Source organism: Clupea harengus, unplaced genomic scaffold, assembly GCF_900700415.2.
Source record: "Clupea harengus unplaced genomic scaffold, Ch_v2.0.2, whole genome shotgun sequence".
Lineage (NCBI taxonomy): Eukaryota > Metazoa > Chordata > Actinopteri > Clupeiformes > Clupeidae > Clupea > Clupea harengus.
Genome location: NW_024879608.1, coordinates 85,182 through 105,628, shown reverse-complemented (window position 1 = coordinate 105,628; position 20,447 = coordinate 85,182). Strand labels below are relative to the sequence as shown.

The 20,447-nt window shown below is 45.5% G+C and overlaps 1 protein-coding gene across 1 annotated transcript; it reads left to right on the top strand.

Annotated features, from left to right (window-relative positions):
* The first annotated feature begins 593 nt into the window (after nt 1–593).
* On the top strand, nt 594–19,655 carry LOC122129245 (GTPase IMAP family member 4-like). Its single transcript, XM_042704234.1, has 5 exons — nt 594–646; nt 15,992–16,084; nt 16,485–17,186; nt 18,778–19,073; nt 19,569–19,655. The coding sequence occupies exons 1-5, from the start codon at nt 625–627 to the stop codon at nt 19,653–19,655; spliced, it is 1,200 nt and encodes a 399-aa protein (XP_042560168.1). The 5' UTR covers nt 594–624.
* The last annotated feature ends 792 nt before the right edge of the window (nt 19,656–20,447 follow it).

Sequence of the window (20,447 nt, the reverse complement as noted above, 5' to 3'; positions counted from 1 at the left end):
ATGCTGAGGGGTTAATCCTCGAGAACACAGTCACAACCCACGGAGGGGTGCAGGCTCGTAGCACTGCTGGGGACTGAGGGAACTGGCGATCTAATCGCAGAAAGGAACTAAGCAGAGGCAACCTCTGAACTGACTAACTATAACATAAACGCCGTTGCGGCAAACAAAACACGAGTCACACTCGGCAAGGTATGAACTAAACAAGAACTAAGACTATAAGCTAAACTGGAACTAAGGTGATAAACCTAACTGGTACAAACTATGACGGGAGAAAAGGTAATCCACATGAAAGTTAGGCCGCGGGAAATCCAAGGTTGTTAATCCGTTGAAGTGCGATACCAGACACCGAGTGAAGGGAGTGTGAGGTATATGTAGGGGCCGTGACAGGTGTGGGTGATTAGGAACCCGGTGAGTGCAAACGCGGTGCAGGTGAGTGAGGATGCAGGTGTGAGTGATCAGTACTCCGGTGAGAGTGAGCGAGTGTAAACCAACGGGGGCGTGGCTGGTGCAGGTCCGGGCTCTGACGTGATAGCTATAGTCAGTTTTTTACTCGTATACAGGACTGTTGTTAATATCTGTCTTCCTGCAGACTACCACCACAAAGCTGACCGCCTGTGACTGAAGATGAGTGCTCTTCAAAAATCTGGTAAATCAACGTACTTTCAACTAACCTTATCCATGACCTCTGAAATGGAGTTAAATTCACTGTCCACAAATGTGGACACGGTGCATGAAAGGGTAAAGCAGATCCGGTTACAATGTTTAATCACCGTTCTAGTCATAATAAATAATGGTAAACTGCCTATTGACATTTCTACCACAGATAGTGCGTTTAGGCAGTCAATGAATGGACAAAATAAACATATTCTCAAGTGGTATAAAGTAGATGAATTCCATGGTTAAATACCATTATCTGGGCAATCTAGCATATAATTACGAATAGCTACTATTAGCAAGTAAAAGATTCTGGCTAAGCAACAATGAAATTGATTGTTATGAAGCAAACTCTAACTTTATCTTTGTCCGTGACTACTTAAATAAATGTTTGACATAGGATATAAGCAGAGGAAACACTGCTTTGCCTCTTGGAGTTAATTTCCATTTATCAGCATTTTCTGTATATCGGCAGCTGTTATTTCTCATTTAAAGGGCACGCCTTTGTGAGAAGGTGAAATGCCCACTTCCTACCGTGGCACAAAAAAGGCCGTTTCACATACAGTGCCTTGCATAAGTATTCAGCCCCTTGGATGTTTCCCCTTTTTTTGCTTTTATAAATCAATCATGGTCAATATTAGCTTTTTTGACAAACAAAATCACAAAAAAGCCCTCTTTAATGTCAAAGTGAAAACAGATTTCTACACAGTTATGTCAATTAAATACAAATATGTAATGAAACATTATGTGATTGCATAAGTATTCACCCCCTTTAAAGTGACTGACCTAATTCAACAGAAGTCCAGCCAATTGGTGCTAGAAGTCTCACAATTAGTGAAATGTGTAACGAACAGTGTTTTGTACAATACTCAATAGCAGACTCAGAGACAGGGGTAAAGAGTAAATCAAAACGTTTTACTTTCCGAGTTCGGTACACGATAAGGCAGTCCAATAACAAGTAAACAAATCCAACAAGTGGCAGGCAGTGGCAGGGGTCGATGTAGCTCCAGTCCAGGTTCGGTACACAGGTAGACGGTAGATGATCAGGCAGAAGTACCAGTAGGGAAGAGGCAAAAGCAGAGTCGATAAGGCAGGCAGGGTTTGGTATCACGAGGGAAAGTATTAACATGAGAAATCGCTGGAACGCTAACAACACGGAGGAAACTTAGACGAACTGGCAACGAGACAACAGGAACACACAGACTATATACACAAGGTGTTGAGGAACAGGTGACAATAATCATGACGGGACAGGTGACAATAATCAAGACGGGGCAGACAATCAACAAGGCGGAGCACACACAAGGGCAGGGCGTGAGATATCTGAAACGAGAGGAGAGATGAGGAAACAAACACAGAACACTGAGTAAAATAAGATAATTAAGGAAACATAACTTATTTTATGAGCCGGGACTTAACAGTACCCCTCCCTCTAGGGACGCCACCCTTCCGTCCCAGGCTGGTCAGGGTAGAGACGGAGAAAATCTTGGATGAGGGTAGGATCCATGATGGTAGTAGTGGACACCCATGACCTCTCCTCAGGACCGTACCCTTTCTAGTCCACCAAGTACTGGCGCCCGCGGCTGCGACGGCAAACTGCCAAGAGGCGCTTGACGGTATACACCGGACCTCCATCGATGATTCTTGGAGGAGAAGGGGGCTTTGCAGCGCTGCTGCAGGATTGACAACCCTGGAGACTGGGAAAGGTCCAATAAAACGGGGAGCCAACTTGCGGGACTCGACACGTAGAGGGATGTCACGAGTAGACAGCCAAACTCTATTACCAGGTTGGTAAACTGGGGCGGGGGTCCGGCGTTGGTCCGCCATCTTCTTTGAGCGAGCAGAGCTTCTCAGAAGCGCCACACGGGCCCCATTCCAGATTTCTGCGGATGAACATCTGAGCAGAGGGAACACTGACCTCCAACTCTAGATCGGGAAACAGTGGTGGCTGGTAACCGTATGCACACTGGAACGGGGAAAGACCGGTAGCAGAACTTGGTAAAGTGTTGTGTGCATACACCCAAATCAAATGCTTGCTCCAGGAAGCTGGATTTTGAGAAACAAGACACCGTAGGCCGGTCTCCAGTTCTAGATTCAGCCGCTCCGACTGGCCGTTGGACTGGGGATGGTATCCGGAGGAAAGACTGACTGTTGCCCCAACAGAAAGCCTTCCAGAACTGGGAGATAAACTGGGGTCCCCGGGCTGAAACCATATCCTTAGGAAAACCATGGATTCGGAAAACATGTAATAAGACTGCCTCCGCAGTTCCCTTGGCAGAAGGCAGCTTAGGCATAGGAATGAAATAAACCATCTTGGAGAATCGATCAACAACTGTTAAAATAGTGGTGTTATCTTCAGAGGGAGGCAAACCAGTGACAAAGTCTAGGGAGATGTCAGACCAGGGACGATGGGGCACAGGGAGCGGCTGCAGGAGACCAGAGGGTGGGCGTCGCGAGCTCTTGTTTCGAGCACACACCGGCAGCAGGCAGGCAGCCACATATTCCCCAACCTCTCTTTCCATGGACAACCACCAGAAGCGTTGTTTTATAACAAAAAGGGTCCGTCGTACTCCGGGTGGCAGGACACCCGGGAGGTGTGGGCCCAATGGATGACCTGGGGACGAAGGAGGGCAGGGACAAACAACCGGTTACGGGGGCAACCATCCGGCACCTGACAATTCACGTTAGCCTGTCTGACCTTCTTCTCGATTCCCCAAGTTATTGCCCCTACCACACAGGATGGATGCAGGATGTTGGAGGGGGACCTCGGGGCAGAACTAGGGTCAAACAGATGGGAAAGTGCGTCCCGCTTCACATTCTTGGACCCAGGACGGTATGACAAGGAAAAGTTGAACCTATTGAAAAACAAGGTCCATCTGGCCTGCCTAGAGTTAAGCCTTTTGGCAGAGCGGATATATTCCAGGTTCTTGTGATCCATCCACACCAGGAAAGGGTGTTCTGCTCCCTCCAGCCAGTGGCGCCACTCCTCCAAAGCCACCTTAACAGCCAGCAACTCCCTATTCCCCACGTCATAGTTCCTCTCGGCAGGAGAGAGTTTTTGAGATAGGAAGGCGCAGGGATGGAGCTTGTTGTCCGCTTGAGACCTTTGTGAGAGGATCCCCCCCGATCCCTAAGTCTGAGGCATCGACCTCCACGACAAACTGTTGATGAGGGTCCGAAAAAGTGAGGGCCGGAACCGAGGTGAAATTCTCTTTCAACCTCTTGAACGCTTGTTCAGCCGGGAGGGACCACAGAAACCGGACGTTGGAGGAGGTTAGGGCATGTAGCGTAGCGGCGACTGAACTGAAATTCCTAATGAATCGCCTCTAGAAGTTGGCGAAGCCCAGGAATTGCTGAAGTTGCTTGCGGGTTGACGGTGTTCGCCACTCTGTGACAGCACTGACCTTTGCAGGGTCCATCTGGATGTTATCCTCCGAGACAATGAATCCCAGGAATGTGACGGAGGGGACATGAAATTCACACTTTTCAGCCTTAGCAAAGAGGTGATTGGCTAGAAGACGCTTTAGAACGCGCCGGACATGTTCAACGTGAGTCTCTTCATCAGGGGAGAAGATCAAGATGTCGTCCAGGTAGACGAAAACAAACTGGTTCAGCATGTCTCGGAGGACATCATTCACCAGCGTCTGAAATACAGCTGGAGCATTTGAAAGGCCAAAAGGCATCACAAGGTACTCATAGTGACCACTAGGGGTGTTGAAAGCAGTTTTTCATTCACCCCCCTCCCTTATTCTCACCAAATGTTAGGCATTTCTTAAATCTAATTTCGTGAAGATCTTGGTGTTCTTCAACAGTTCAAAGGCGGAAGAGATGAGCGGGAGGGGATACCGATTCTTGATTGTGATGTCGTTCAAACCCCTGTAGTCAATGCAGGGGCGCAGTGTCTTGTCCTTCTTATCCACGAAGAAGAAGCCCGCCCCGGCAGGAGAGGAAGATGGGCAAATGAGACCATTAGCCTGGTAGAAGACCACTGTTGAAAAAAACTCAAAATATGGACTCGAGTTCGCCAAAAGGCATGTGGGACACTCAGTGGCGTAACGTAGTAACGACGGGCCCAGGTGCAAGATATTATGACGGCCCCCCCTAGTGAACGCAAAAAATAAATACAAAAATCGTAGCGTTCCCTACAAAGGTATCGATATAAATAGTGTTTAATTAATCAACCTAACATATTTAAGAAGCGATGGGTGTGTACACAATGAACTAAGTCTAGTTTGACTCTCAGCAGGAACATTTCTTACCGTAAAAATGGTTAGAAAGTAATAATAATAGAGACCACTATTTACCCAACTTGTAGCCTAGTAATTCTGCCCTACCATAATGTATGTAGGCTATAACTTGTCTTGAAATGTATATCTATCACAATAGCCGTAGGTTACCTGTTGCATGGTCGCTGACACACCACTTAGGGCAGAAGCAGTGATGCTGATCCCAGCTGAACTGCTGCTCTGCTGACTCCGTGGGCTGACGACTAGTTGACGGGCTAGTTAAAAAGCTAAAATAATCTAATTTAGGCAGCTTTGCCGCCTTCTCCTCCTGTTCTTTTTTCTCATGCCCTTTTGTACTTCGACTCTTGTGCTTAAAAGGCATTGTTTCGAGTAAAGTTGTGCTCAATGAACTAGGTTATCAGACCTTCAAATTGGTTTAACTATAGCGTATTGTATTGTCACATGATCAAATAGAGACTTGACATTGGACAACAACATACATATTACCCAGCAATCATCATTGCTAATCACAAAAATACCAAAGAAATTCATTTCATTGAATAGTTTTTTGATAGTTTCTATAGTGTATGTAGGTTAAGCATATGATTTTGTTATAAATTGCTACTTTTTCCCCAAAAATAATAACAACCATGACTGAGATAAGTTTGCCTTTTCAAGTGTATATGGGCCATCTTACCGAATTGGTGCAAAGTGTGGTCCAACAACAAGAAAAACTATTTACAAAACAATTAAGTGTTCAGACATAGATATTTACTAAGAATATGTTATGGTCTATTTAAACCCAAGACATTAAATGAGATAGGGATAAGCTAAATATATACAAAATCATCATTTATTAGGGTACTTTCTATTGGGAAGTAGCTGTCCCCAACCCTGATATCTAAATTTCAATTTCTGTAAATAACACTTTTTACATTCGTTTAATTTTTTTTCAATGATCTAATTTCAAAGATCTTTATGATTAAGTTTAAACAGAACTTGGAAGATTTAGATTTATTGTGGGTTTAATAAAAAAGAAAAAACTATACTCAAAAGATCATGTCCATAGTTCCTTGTCGCAGTTCACTAAGACAACACGATAGCCTCTACTATCCAACGGGAGAGGCTCGGTTTTGATAGAGGTCTGCCTTTTGCATGTGCACCAAAGCACACAAATAATTGATCTGACTGCTAATTCAATCACCTGATTGCGGAATGGGGTTACCACCACCTTAGGTGTGTAAGCAGCATTAGGTCGCATAACCACTCTGTCACCAGCGATCGAGAACTGAAGGCACGATGGGCTGACTGACAGGGCTTGCATGTCACCAACGCGCTTTGCTGACGTTAACGCCAGCAGCAGCGCAGTCTTTAAAGAGACAAACTTTATGTCCACTGTCTCCAGGGGCTCGAACGGAGGCCCTGTGAGAGCACGTGACACCACTAGCAGATCCCAAGAGGGTATGAGGTGTCTCTCTGGCACCCTGAGCCGTCTCACCCCCGCCATAAAGCGTGACGCTAGCGGGTGACTGCCAGGAGAACTGCCATTAATGCCTGCGTGGCAGGCTGAAATGGCAGCCATGTGCACTTTGAGAGTGGAAGCAGCCTTCCCCTCATCAAACAACATCATCTGAGATGCCACCACTCCGGATGGGGGTGCCACACTGTCCTGTGCGCCTGCGTTAGGAGGTCTCTCCGCAGAGGCATTTACATTTACATTTAGTCATTTAGCAGACGCTTTTGTCCAAAGCGACGTACAAGGGAGAGAACAGTCAAGCTAAGAGCAATAAAAAAGCATGGTGTAACAATAAATACTACTTTACATGAGAATTAGAAAAACAACAACCTAGAAAAGAGGAAAAAAAAGAAGTGCAGGAATGTAACTACTGAAGTGCAAGTTAAGCGCTAGTCAGGTGCCAGTTAGGAGGGGAGGTGCTCTCTGAAGAGTTGGGTCTTCAAAAGCTTCTTGAAGGTAGAGAGGGACGCCCCTGCTCTGGTAGTACTAGGCAGTTCGTTCCACCAACGTGGAACTACAAATGAGAATAGTCTGGATTGCCGTGCTTGCACGGACGGCAGTGCCAAACGACGCTCACTAGACGAGCGCAGCGTCCTGGGTGTAACATTTGCCCTTACAAGAGCATTTAGGTAGGTGGGAGCAGAACCAGTAAGCACTCTGTAGGCAAGCATAAGTGACTTGAACTTAATGCGAGCAGCTACTGGCAGCCAGTGGAGCTCGATGAGTAGCGGGGTGACGTGTGCCCTTTTCGGTTGGTTGAACACCAGACGCGCCGCCGCGTTCTGGATCATCTGTAGTGGTTTCACCACGCAAGCCGGCAGGCCCGTTAGGAGGGTGTTGCAGTAGTCAAGGCGGGAGCTCACCAAGGTTTGCACCAGCAGCTGGGTGGCATACTGGGTTAGGTACGGCCTGATTTTGCGGATGTTGTATAGCGCAAAGCGGCACGACCTGGAGACAGAGGCAGCTCCCAAGGCTGCTGCACTGACATATTGACTAGATCTGCCGCCCACGGCTGATTGGGCCAGTGGGGGGCTATCAATAACAATTCTCTGCCCTCGTCCGCTACCCTGCACAGCACTTGCTGGAGGAGCGGGATCGGCGCGTCTATGCCTAGTGGGGGGTTGTCGCCCCCTAGCGAGAACCAGAGCGGGCAGCAGGTGTTCTGCCTGTTCGCGAACAGGTCCACCTGTGCCCTGAAAAAACGCACCCAGATCTGTTCTATCACTTGTGGGTGTAGACAACAGTCTGCTGCTCGAGGATCGCCCCTCGATAACAGGTCCACCCCAGGGTGGAGGCGTCTGTGGTCACCACTACGCAACGCGACACTATGCCCATAGTGCCCGACACGGCGAGAAACCAGGGGGTCCTCCAGATCGCCAGGGCTTTCCTGCATCTGGAGGACACCACTACTCTGCGGTGCCTGTCTGTGACTGCGTTGAGCCTCATAGACAGGTACCATATTTGGAATGGCCGCATACGCAACATCCCCAGCGGGAGTGCGATGGCGGCTGACGCCATCATTCCTAACAGGCATTGGCAGCACAGCGACGAGACTGACTGTCCCAGTCGGAACTGGCGCACGCACGTTTTGATGGCATTTATTCGTTCTTGAGACAGCCTGACCTCCATGGAGGTGGTCTAGAACCATGCCTAGAAAATGCGTAATTTGCTTTGGGCACAGAACGCTTTTTTCCCTGTTTATCACAAAGCCCAGTCGATACAGGCGCCACCACTAGATGGCCGTCCTGCACCGCTGCAGCCTCTGAATTAGCAGCTATTAACCAGTCGTCCAGATTATTGTATACGCGTAAGGCGCGTAGACGCAATGGGCGATGGCTGCTTCTACGCACTTTGTGAATACCCTCGGCGCTAGAGCTAGGCCGAATGGGAGTGCGTTGAATTGGTACGCTATTCCTCCGAATGCAAACCTCAGATATCTCTGATGTCTGTGGTGGATCGGAACGTGGAAATATGCGACTTTTAAGTCTATCGTGATAAACCAATCGTTTGGCCTTATAAACTGCACAAGCCGGCGTGGGGTCAACATTCTGAACCGTAGCGGCATGAGTGCTTTGTACACACGTAGATCTAATATACGGGCGACAGTGGTACAGTTTAAGGCTGCACGATTATGGCCAAAATCATAATCGCGATTATTTTGATCAAAATTGAGATCACGATTATTTATCACGATTATTCATACTATCATTTTGTGCATACAAATCGCCCAAATTCCCCTGTATTTTTTTGGCTTGCATTCTTTCAAAAAACACAACAACGATCGCAATGATGAACAAACATTAATTAAAAAACAAAACCACTGAAACCACTGTCACGTCTGCGCTGATCTCGCTCCGGCCACGCCCCCCTGTTCAACAGTTGACGTTGATCTGCCAGTAGGTAACATGGCTCCTAGCTAGCTTTAAGCTTGCTGCTAGTTTGAAGTGTTGAGCACTACACAGTAAACAACAGTAATTTCAGTCACAAAGATCATTTTATTGAATTTGTTCATCATTCTTACAGTTAGCCCTTGTAATTGCGAACGTGGCTTGTCCTCTCATGTTATTACATTGTATTGTTTAGCTGCTAGCTTGCTGATCTAGCTAAGATTCTAGAGCTCCGCTGACTGCCTCAGAAGATTCCTGCGCTAGCAAGAAGCCTTTGCTTGCTTACTGTTGTAGCTAGCAGTGTTGAAAGCAGTAAAAACACCCTGATCATGGAATAAATTACATTGAAACATTGAAGTCAACTTTGAAAACTCAGCAGCAAGAGCTAGCTACAACAGTTAGCAAGCAAAGGCTTCTTGCTAGCGCAGGAATCTAAAGCTTGCTAGTAGCTAGCTATGTTAACTACTTTGTCATTAAATATCAGTCTTCACCATACAAACACATGGCATATGTAGCTACGTAACGGAGTTTGGTAAACGGTAGCTTATATTTCTTATGTAAAGTAGTATTTATTGTTACACCAGGTTATATTGCTCGTAGCTTGACTATTCTCTCCCTTGTACGTCGCTTTGGACAAAAGCGTCTGCTACATGACTAAATGTAAATTAAATGTAAACGGTTGTCCTGAATATGAGACTCTCCTGTCAAATCTGGACCAATCAGACTGACGCCTCGCAAAATCACATCAACCATTATTGCTGGTTACATACAAGGTGTTATCGGATGGTACAGTGTCTATTTTTCTGTAACTTAAAAAAAAATCTAAGCGAGAAAACGAGGAATAATTTACATACAAAACACAGCTGTCAGCGGAGTTTGGTCCGCCATCTTTATTTACAATTTGCAGTTGCCGGAGGGAGCTGGCGCACAGTTGTATGGATAATAGGCAGCTTCAAGGCTGCATCAATGCTACCTTGAAAAATGACCGTCACTCGGTCGATTTCAAGATATCTTATAAACCCGGAAGAGACAGAATAACGGTTTTCGAGCACGCATTTTAATCGCAGACGATCATCGTCATTTAATTGGGGCAGCCAAAATCGTGATCGCGATTAAAATTCAATTAATCGTGCAGCCCTAGTACAGTGGTAGAGAAGTCGCTTAGTAATCAGAAGGTTGCTAGTTCGATTCCCTGTCGAAGTGTCCTTGAGCAAGACACTGAACCCCTAATTGCTCCTGATGTGCAGTGTGCCATCAGTGTAAAATGTGTATACATTGTAAGTCGCACATATGTAAGTCGCTTTGGATAAAAGCGTCTGCTAAATGACTAAATGACTATTGGCCGATAATTCCCGTCCTTTTTTGGGACCAGGAAGTAACGGCTGTAGAAGCCTGAAGCTTCCTCCTCAGGAGGAACTATGCTCATCGCTTCTTTTCTGAGCAGGGAGACTATCTCTTCCCATAGGAAGTGAGACTGTTCTCGCTGCACCACAGATTGGATCACTCCGCTGAATGGCGGAGGGGGACGGGCGAATTGCAGCACGTAACCCTCTGTGATCATTCTTAGCACCCATGGTGAAACTGCGCATGCGCGCCAACTCGCCACACAACCAGCCAGGTTGTGCTTTGAGTTGAATTTGTCGGGAACTAACCCGCTCATGGTCAATGAGTCTAAACCTAGATCTACACCCACTCCGCCTAGGGAGGGGGACGAGATCTGGGGTTGCCCCCTCATGGTTTTGAAAAAAAATTGGGGGGTGCGATTGCACTGTGTGCATCGCGGGGGGAGTCACACAAGCATGTCTGGGCACTGCGCCATCGGGACAGGAGTTAGGACATATGAGTGTGGTGCTTGTGAGAACCTGCTTACCGTGCTGGACATGATTTTCACACGTGAGCAACGGGCTGATTTCTGTGGAGGCGGTGTGGGCTCCACCGCTCCCCCCTGTGTGACCACTGGTTGACTGTCACCATCAGGAAGCCTGAGGCCTACCTCTGCCCCGCCCGCGGCGAGCGGAGTGCTGTCGCGGGGCCTGGGCTGCGCCCTGGGCAGGGCGCGCAGCTGGCTGCTGCTGTGCTGCAGGCTGAGCTGGAGGGCGGAAGGGGTGTCTCTGTGGGCACCTTCGCTGGAGGAACTGGCGAGCGGAACCCGCCTCGCTTCTTGCCCAGTGTGGGTGTGGTGTGTCCTGAGGAGGACGTCTCACCCGGGCCGCTAAAGCGAGGCATCCAAGCCTGGAATGCCTCTCTGCTCTTTTGCTGTTCCTCGAACCTGGCAGCCATTGTGACCACTGCTTCACCGAAGACGCCTTGGACAGAGACCGGGGCGTCGAGGAGTGGTGCTTTCTCTCTGTCTGAGAGCTTAGCCAGTGATAGCCACAGAGACCTCTGGGTAGCCACCGCGGCACCCATCACCCTCCCCAGTGCCTGTGAGGTGCACCGGGTCAGTCTGAGTGACAAGTCCGTCGCGTGACGGAGCTCTGCCACCGAGGGGTGATCCTCCCCCAGCGACAAGGCAAGCTCAGTCAGGAGCTTTGCCTGATATCGCTGTAGCAGCGCAGCCGTGTTGGTTGTGCAGGCAGCCTGCCCTGCAGCCAAGTAGGCTTTCTCTGCCAGCTGAGCCTGGTGCCTGGCCACCCGTGTAGGCAGGAGAGGCTTCTGGCCGAGGCGCATCGTGGGGGAGGCGGGCGAGAGGTAGCCCGCTACTGCATCCTCCACCTGAGGGAAGGAGAGGTAGCCCCTCTCACTAGCCCTGTGGAGCTGCATGTAGGGTGCGAACCCCGGCACCGGGGCCCGGCCCGAGTAAGGGGTCGCCCATGTCGCCTGCAGTTCCTCGTGCACCTCCTCGAAGAAGGGGAGGCAGCTGGGAACTGGCGCGGCGGAGCCAGCATAAAACTCCCCGTCCACCCGCATCCTAATGTCCTGGCTTGTCTGCATTGCCTCTGCGATTGAGCTGTGCTCATCGGAGTAGTCCAGCAGACTATCATCATCCAGGTCGATGTCCACCTCGAGTTCGGGCAGGACACCGCCCAGTGGTAGCTCCTCCGCCTCGCTGCCCGCAGCCCCAGGACTGGCAGGTGGCGGTGACAGGGAGAGGCCAAAGAGCGGAGCTGCAGCTGCAAAGCGACTGCTCTCGCTCACAGAGCCTACGGCTGGAGGCGCACTCGGTCCTACAGGGGCGTTAGCCCCGGATGGAGCCGGTGCAGCCCCCTCGGCGCCCTTGAGCTCCCATAGCGGGAGGCTAGCACAGATGGCACAGACAGGGTCAGCGCCCGAGAGCGTGACCACTGCGTGGTCCTTGCCGAGGCAGATCACGCAACGACGGTGGCGGTCAACCTTCACACGGGTGTGCCCGCAGTCGAGGTAGTGTCTGGACATCTTTTCAATCTCAAAGTAGAAGAAAGTGTTAATACACAAGCACACTATCAGCAACGAACACGTTGTTAGCAAGCTAGCAGGCTAGTCAGAAACTTAGCCAGCTAGGCAGCTAGGATAGCAGCTACTACTTCCAAAAATAAGTTGAGCCAACGAATTTTGCAGCGCCCTGAGCTAGTGAGGGTTAAAGAACCCGAATAACTCACCAACTCGTAGAGAGCAAAAGCACACAAAACTCTTTGACTTTTGGTAGCGTAAAGGATATACTCGGAGCTGGCACTTCGTGTCTTGCGAAGTTTTCAAAGAGACAGAGATCTGATGCGCAATCTAAGATATAGACTCCTGAGGGGGCGGGCTCAGGAGTGCGCACTGACAGATCTCGCTGCCTTTCAGGCGTGAATGGATAAATGCTTCGATTTAGGCTCATGACTAACGTCATGTACCACACTGTTATGTCTGGTTCCTGCTCAAGGAACTGAGGTTACGTAAGTAACCGAGACCTTTTCATGTCACTACCGAAACACAGTAGTTTTAGTCCATTGGCTGAGCCTGTTTTTTAGCCACACCCCTGCATTTATAACCAGTCATACTGCATCCCTGTCCCTCATGGCTGAATGGTAAGTAGCTAGATCCCATACTTTTGATATAAATGTGTTCCAAAGTCTGAAAATCAGTGTGTAACATTAAGAATTGTCACTACCGAACACATATTTTCTTCAATTAAGTAAACTTTTGGGGGTTTTACGCAAAGTATTGTGTTTGTTTGTGTGTACACCTCTTCAAAGATTTGTTTGCTAGCCATGTGCTTGCTAGAATTATTTATTTATGCTCAAAGTTAGCTAGAATTGTCACTACCGAAACAGTCACTACCAAAACATATGGTAAAGTTTTGGGAGTGACCAGTGGCGGCTCCTGAATTTTTTTTCAGGGGGGGCAATTTTTTTTGATAATGATTAAGGCGACCCATTAAGTAGGTACATTAAGTTAGCTGATTAACTCATACAGCAATACATTTTTGTCCACTATTGGCAGCACACAACAGTAATATGTCCCCTCTTGCTACATAGCTAGAGTAGCAAGTTACAGGTGGAAAGCTATGGAAGAAAGTTGCATCCAGGAGCCTTCATAAGCAAACATGATGTGGCTCCACATTAAATTATCCCACTTTTTCATTATCCACGTGTCTCAAATGTTGTATGATGTAACATAGCTTAACAGGACACATGATATGTCCAGTAACATCATAAAGAAGGGGTAACATAAGTCAAAACCAACAATATTTATTGACTGATTTTGAAAGTATTGGCTTACAAAAGCAAAATAAGTCATCACATGAAAAATTATTCAGTGTTAGTGCAAGAAGCGAACTGTGAAACACACTGTGAAACCTATGAAAAGTGACAGTGGTATATGAAATACAGACCGCGTTAGCCACTTCACGGTATTCTCTCAGCCTCTCTGCTCTACTTTTTCTAATTCCTTTTGGCATTTTGGTGTCTTATGATTCTTTCTCCCCTGAACAATTTCAGATAGAAATCAGCATTATCTACATGTTTACCATTTAGTCCACACAACACATTTATTTAAAAATGATGGGATTGAACTACTTATCATTCCATTTTGTCACTACCGAAACGATCAGGTCACTACCGAAACTTTACCATATGTTTCGGTAGTGACTGCTTCGGTAGTGACAACTGTAGCTAACTTTGAGCATAACTAAAGAATGGTAGCAAGCACATGGCTAGCATACACATCTTTGAAGAGGTGGACGCACATAAAAACATAATACTTTGCATAAAATCCCAAAAAGTTTACTAAATTGAAGAGAATATGTGTTCGGTAGTGACTATTCTTAAGGTTACATGCCGATTTTCAGACTTTGGAACACAATTATATCAAAAGTATGGGATTTAGCTACTAACCATTTAACAATGAGGGACAAGGATGCAGTGTCACTGCCTGGTCAAAAATGCAGGGGTGTGGCTAAAAACCAGGCTCAGCCAATGGGCTAAAACTCTTGTGTTTCTGTAGTGAAATGAAAATTGGGAACATGATTTTTTGAGTATAGTTTTTTCATTAAAAAAAAAAACACAATAAATCGAAATCTTCCAAGTTCTGTGTAAACTTTATCATAAAGATCTTTTAAATTACAGCATTGAAAAAAATCTAAAAATTGTTATTTACAGAAATTGAAATTTAGATGTCAGGGTTGGAGACAGCTACTTCCCAAAAGAAAGTACCCTATAAATGATGATTTTGTATATATTTAGCTTATGCCTATCTCATTTAATGTCTTGGGTTTAAATAGACCATGACATATTCTTAGTAAATATCTATGTCTGAATACTTGTTGTGGGATCCCACTTTGAACCAATTCGGTAGAATGGCCCGTATATGTAATTATAGGTTATGGTGATGAGGAACAATGTTATTACAGCCATTGGCTTTGCAGGTAAAATGTCCCACTATTTGGGACAGAACATAGACAGGTTAGAAATTGAATATCAGAAAGTGTATCACATACACACACACAATTAAACATGCACTGCCAATTATTTAAAAGACAAAACCATACAACACCATTGGTGCATTTTGGGTTAGCATGGGGCACAAAATGTTGAAAAGAGCAGATTATTTCCTGCACAGAAAACTGATGGGATGATTCATGATTCACTAAAATGGCTGCTGTGCTTTTCATTTTGTCGACAAAAAGCTGAATGTACTTCTCACCAGTGTTGGGGAATAGTGAACTACGTGTAATGAAGCTTGTATTTTAACTACATTTTGCGCTAACTTGCTGGTAGTTCATTTACATTCAAATTTGCATAGTGGTTCAAGTAGCAAAATTACTTTTATGTAGTCAACTACTGAAACTACAAACAATATCGTGCAATAACATTTCTTTCATCCCGATTGTTGTGATATGATGCCCAGTAATGCCTTTGTCAGGCAGCCACCTCCACACACTTGACCTTTAGTGTAGTGCCTGTGCAATACTCCCATCGGCGCTCTAGTTTCTGGAAGGCAGGTGTCTGACCGATGGACATTGTATACAAAACCAAAGCTGATGTTCCATGCACTTTCTCATGAACAGTGGGATATTTTATTTGTTTGGTTTATGTATGACCTGTGAACATGTAGGCATATTTTGCAAAAATCTCAATTGAGTGGCATTTTTAGCTGGCATGTGACTTTGGATTATTGTATTTTTTTTATAGTTTTGTATCACATGAACATTGCCAATTTGATCTTTTCTTAGTAGCTTCAGTGAGCTTGCAAAGCTATGCTTTAAGAATCTTCCCTTAGTAAGTAACTTAACTAAAGTAACACTGCTTCTCACTTTGTGACCTTTGAACTCCCTTTGCCACTGCACTGCTGTGCTTCTCCTGTTGTGTGGGAGCATCATTTCATCATTTCATGGCCACTGGCATTTCCCTTTCAACACTCATTTCAGAACTCATTTTGTAGACAAAAGTCATTCTGCCCATGCAATAGACTTCCTAGACCAACATTTATAATTCTGTGGCATGAAATGCAGAATGCACTACTATCATCATTCTGTGCCATAGAAAGATCATGTTGTACACTTCTATAATGTATTAAGGAAAGTATGATATACACAAAAGGGCTTTGGTGATTTTGTGACTCAGAAAGCAAACTGTCCACAAAAGCTGGTTGAACTGTTGTGGACATAAGTATTTTGCTAATATTATAATATTAAGATAATATATATGTATTATTAGAATATTATAATACTATTTATTATTACCATTAGCATTATTTTGCTTTATTCCTGGTCACTTTATTCCCATCACTTTGACTTTGACTGTAAGATTTTGAGTTTGCTGGGGGACAAGAAGAGGGGAGAGCAGAAGAGATGAAGAAGAAGATGAAGAAGCTCAGAAAGACTCTCAGATCTTTAGCAGGTGAGCAAATTTTTCAGCTAATGAAAATACACATGCATTTACACAGCATTTGTTATCGCCATTCATTTTCTCTCTGTCCTACTCTCTTCCTCTGTCTTTCTCTCTCTCTCTCTCTATCCTTCTCTCCTTATTTAGCACTCACACACACAATCATATACAAATTCATGTTCGTAATATTCTTTTATTCACATAATGCAACTGCTACCAGATCTCCTTCATTGTCACGAAACACAAGCAATCAACCATAAAACACATCGACATGCATGACAACACACAAGATCAGAGTTCATTTGACATTGTGGATGATTATCCTGTTATAGTAAAACCATAGGCAGGTGCATTAATATGATGTTGCATGATGTTCAGTGTCTTTAGCAGTGTCATGATGTCATTTTTCCAGGTGGTGCTCCACATCTCTCAGACATGAGGATTGTACTGCTTGGAAGCAGAAGGGAGGGGAAGAGTTCATCAGGAAACACCATCCTGGGAAGACAGGAGTTTGATACCTCAGGACTAACAGCTGAGTGTTTGAAGAAAGAGGCAGAAACAGCAGGGAGACACATCACTGTAGTGGAGGCACCTGGATGGTTTCGCACTCATTCTGTGGTGAACACTCCTGAACGTGATAGACAAGAGATTGTCCTCAGTGTGTCTCTGTGTCCTCCAGGACCCCATGCTGTACTGCTGGCCATTGATGCGACTGTGTCATTCACAGAGACATACAGAAGAGAAGTTCAGGAACACCTGGAGCTTCTGGGTGAGAGAGTCTGGAGTCACACTATAGTGCTGTTCACCCGTGGGGACTGCCTGGGAAAGACAACCATTGAGCAGCACATCGAGAGAGAAGGAAAAGCTCTGCAGTGGGTTGTAGACAAATGTGGGAACAGGTATCATGTTGTGGAGAACAAGAAGAGCGATGGTGGCCAGGTGACAGAGCTGCTGGAGAAGTTAGAAGAGATGGTAGCAAGAAACAGAAGCCATCACTTTCACTTTGATGCAAAGATTATGAAAGAACTGATGATGAGGAAGAAGGAAGACGAGAGAAGAGCAGAGGAGAGGAAGATGAAGGTGCAGAAGCACAGAGAGACTCTCAGATCATCAGGTGAGAAAAATTTCAGCTATCGTACCAAGAAATGTACATACCACAACTCTTATTTACTTCATTCATTCTCTTGCTGTCTCCCACACTCCCTCTATCTATCTATCTATCTATCTATTTATTTATCTATCTATCTGTCTGTTTGTCTCTCTTTAAACACAAATAAATATATACAAGCACACACACACACACTCACCCACACACACACATTATCAAACACATTCATGTTTGTAATATTCTTTTATTCACATAATGCAACTGCTACCAGATCTCCTTCATTGTCATGAAACAAAGCAATCAACCCTAAAACACATCAACATGCATGACAACACACAAGATCAGAGTTCATTTGACAATGTGGATGATTATCCTGTTACAGTAAAACCATATGCAGGTGCATTAATATGATGTTGCATGATGTTCAGTGTCTTTAGCAGTGTCATGATGTCTGTTTCTAGGTGGTGCTTCACATATCTCAGACATGAGGATCGTCCTGCTGGGAAGCAGAAAGGAGGGAAAGAGTTCATCAGGAAGCACCATCCTGGGAAGAGAGGAGTTTGATACCTCAGGAAGAAAAGCTGAGTGTGTGAAGAGAGAGGGAGAAACAGCAGGGAGACACATCACTGTAGTGGAGGCACACAGATGGTTTAAAAATATGTCTCTAGTGAACACTCCTGAACGTGATAAACAAGAGATTGTCCTCAGTGTGTCTCTGTGTCCTCCAGGACCCCATGCTGTACTGTTGGTCATTAATGCGATTCAGTCATTCACAGAGACACACAGAAAAGCAGCGCAGGAACACCTGGAGCTTCTGGGTGAGAGAGTCTGGAGTCACACTATAGTGCTGTTCACCCGTGGGGACTGGCTGGGAAACACAACCATTGAGCAGCACATCGAGAGAGAAGGAAAAGCTCTGCAGTGGCTTGTAGAGAAATGTGGGAACAGGTATCATGTTGTAGATAATAAGAAGAGCGATGGTGGCCAGGTGACAGAGCTGCTGGAGAAGATAGAAGAGATGGTGACAGGAAACAGAGGCCATCACTTTGACTTTGATGTAAAGATTATGAAAGGACTGATGATGAGGAAAAAGAAAGACGAGAAAAGAGCAGAGGAGAGGAAGATGAAGGTGACGAAGCACAGAGAGACTCTCAGATCATCAGGTGAGAGAAATGTTCAGCTGTCGGACCTACAAATGTACATACCACAGCTCTTATTTACCTCATTTATTTTCTCTCTCTTTCTCTCTCTCTATCTGTCTATCTATCTGACTGTCTCTCTCTCTTTAAACACAAATACATACATACAAGCACACACATACCCCCCCCCCACACACACACACACACACACTCACACACATACACATTCATATATTCTTGTATACACATAATGCAACTGCTACAGGATCTCCCTTATTGTCATGAAACACAAAGCAATCAACCCTAAAACACATTTACATGCATGACAACACACAAGATCAGAGTTCATTTGACAATGTGGATGATTATTCTGTTACAGTAAAACCATAGGCAGGTGCATTAATATGATGTTGCATGATGTTCAGTGTCTTTAGCAGTGTCATGATGTCTGTTTCCAGGTGGTGCTCCACATATCTCAGACATGAGGATTGTACTGCTGGGAAGCAGAAGGAAGGGGAAAAGTTCATCAGGAAACACCATCCTGGGAAGACAGGAGTTTGATACCTCAGGACTAACAGCTGAGTGTGTGAAGAGAGAGGGAGAAACAGCAGGGAGACACATCACTGCAGTGGAGGCACCCGCATGGATTCGCACTCGTTCTGTAGTGGACACTCCTGAACGTGATAAACAAGAGATTGTCCTCAGTGTGTCTCTGTGTCCTCCAGGACCCCATGCTGTACTGCTGGTCATTGATGTAACTGAGTCATTCACAGAGACAGAAAGAAGAACAGCGCAGGAACACCTGGAGCTTCTGGGTGAGAGAGTCTGGAGTCACACTATAGTGCTGTTCACCTATGGGGACTGGCTGAGAAACTCAACCATTGAGCAGCACATCGAGAGAGAAGGAAAAGCTCTGCAGTGGGTTGTAGAGAAATGTGGGAACAGGTATCATGTTGTAGATAATAAGAAGAGCGATGGAGGCCAGGTGACAGAGCTGCTGGAGAAGATAGAAGAGATGGTGGCAGGAAACAGAGGAGGGTGGAGTATGCTTGAACCTCCTCATTGTCAGTATATATTTGTTTCACATGTTATGAAAATTCCCCACTTGTGATTTGCATAGATGTATATTTAGGTTTAACATGATATAAAATACATTGCTAAAATACAGATATTATGTGGAAATTCATTGTAGTGCTATGATATTGATTGCCTGACTGTTATTAATTCTATATTTTCCCTGTCTGTACAGTTAGAGAAGGCCTACCTGATGGCTACTCAAGGGGAGATACTGGATATGACTCTGCTAAATCAGGACTTGAATTCTTCAAACAGCTAAGCGCTGCTGCCTCTTATCAACGCTTTGGACAACTGAAGCCTCCCTTGAGACCAGCATATAGAAAAGCACCACATACTGAGCGGAGAGGTAAGTGAGGATACTTAAACAGGAAAAAAAAAACTAAAACTTTACAAACACTTTTCCATTATCAAATATGAAATCCGTAAAACTCAGCTTCTCAAATCAAATAATACATTACTCATGAACACATCAAATGTGTAATGCATATGCAGTTGTAAGTGGTACCAGGGCTGTAGTGGAGGGTAAACACACGTAAACGCCGTTTACGCACCTCTGGAATTTTGGAAATAGCGTTTACGCACCTCTAAATATAGTTTACGCACCTGTAAGTGGCGTTTACGCACCTCAAAGTTCCCTGGGACTTGTATTCTGCCGTTGGAATAATCAGAAATAAATTTGGTGTAATTTTAAAACACCTAAATTTCAAATTGTTGAACATATAAACGCTGTAGTCTGAATCATTTTCATCTGCGCTGTATTATGGTCTGTGACCCTCCAATGCCTTGGCTGCGGCGGCGAGACCAATCAGGATCGAGGAAGTATGTAAACACATACACATTGTGGATTAGCCTGCCTGCCTACCTGTTCGGAATGGATTAATTAGCCATGGATATCAGGCGAGTTTTGAAGAGACCATCAGTGCTCCCACTCCCACAGATGCCCGCAAAATGCCTCAAGTACAAAGTAAGACTGAAGAAGATCAATTCACGTTTTGAAACGTTGTTTTGGTTCGGACAACATCCCATTAAGACAGGGACAAACTCTCGTTAT

What these genes read in the sequence shown, in the direction of transcription:
- LOC122129245 (XM_042704234.1), top strand. Translation starts at nt 625, where the DNA reads ATGAGTGCTCTTCAAAAATCTG. An exon ending in GAGTGCTCTTCAAAAATCTG is followed by an intron (nt 647 to 15,991) that starts GTAAATCAACGT and finishes TTTGACTGTAAG; the next exon opens with ATTTTGAGTTTGCTGGGGGA. An exon ending in GACTCTCAGATCTTTAGCAG is followed by an intron (nt 16,085 to 16,484) that starts GTGAGCAAATTT and finishes TCATTTTTCCAG; the next exon opens with GTGGTGCTCCACATCTCTCA.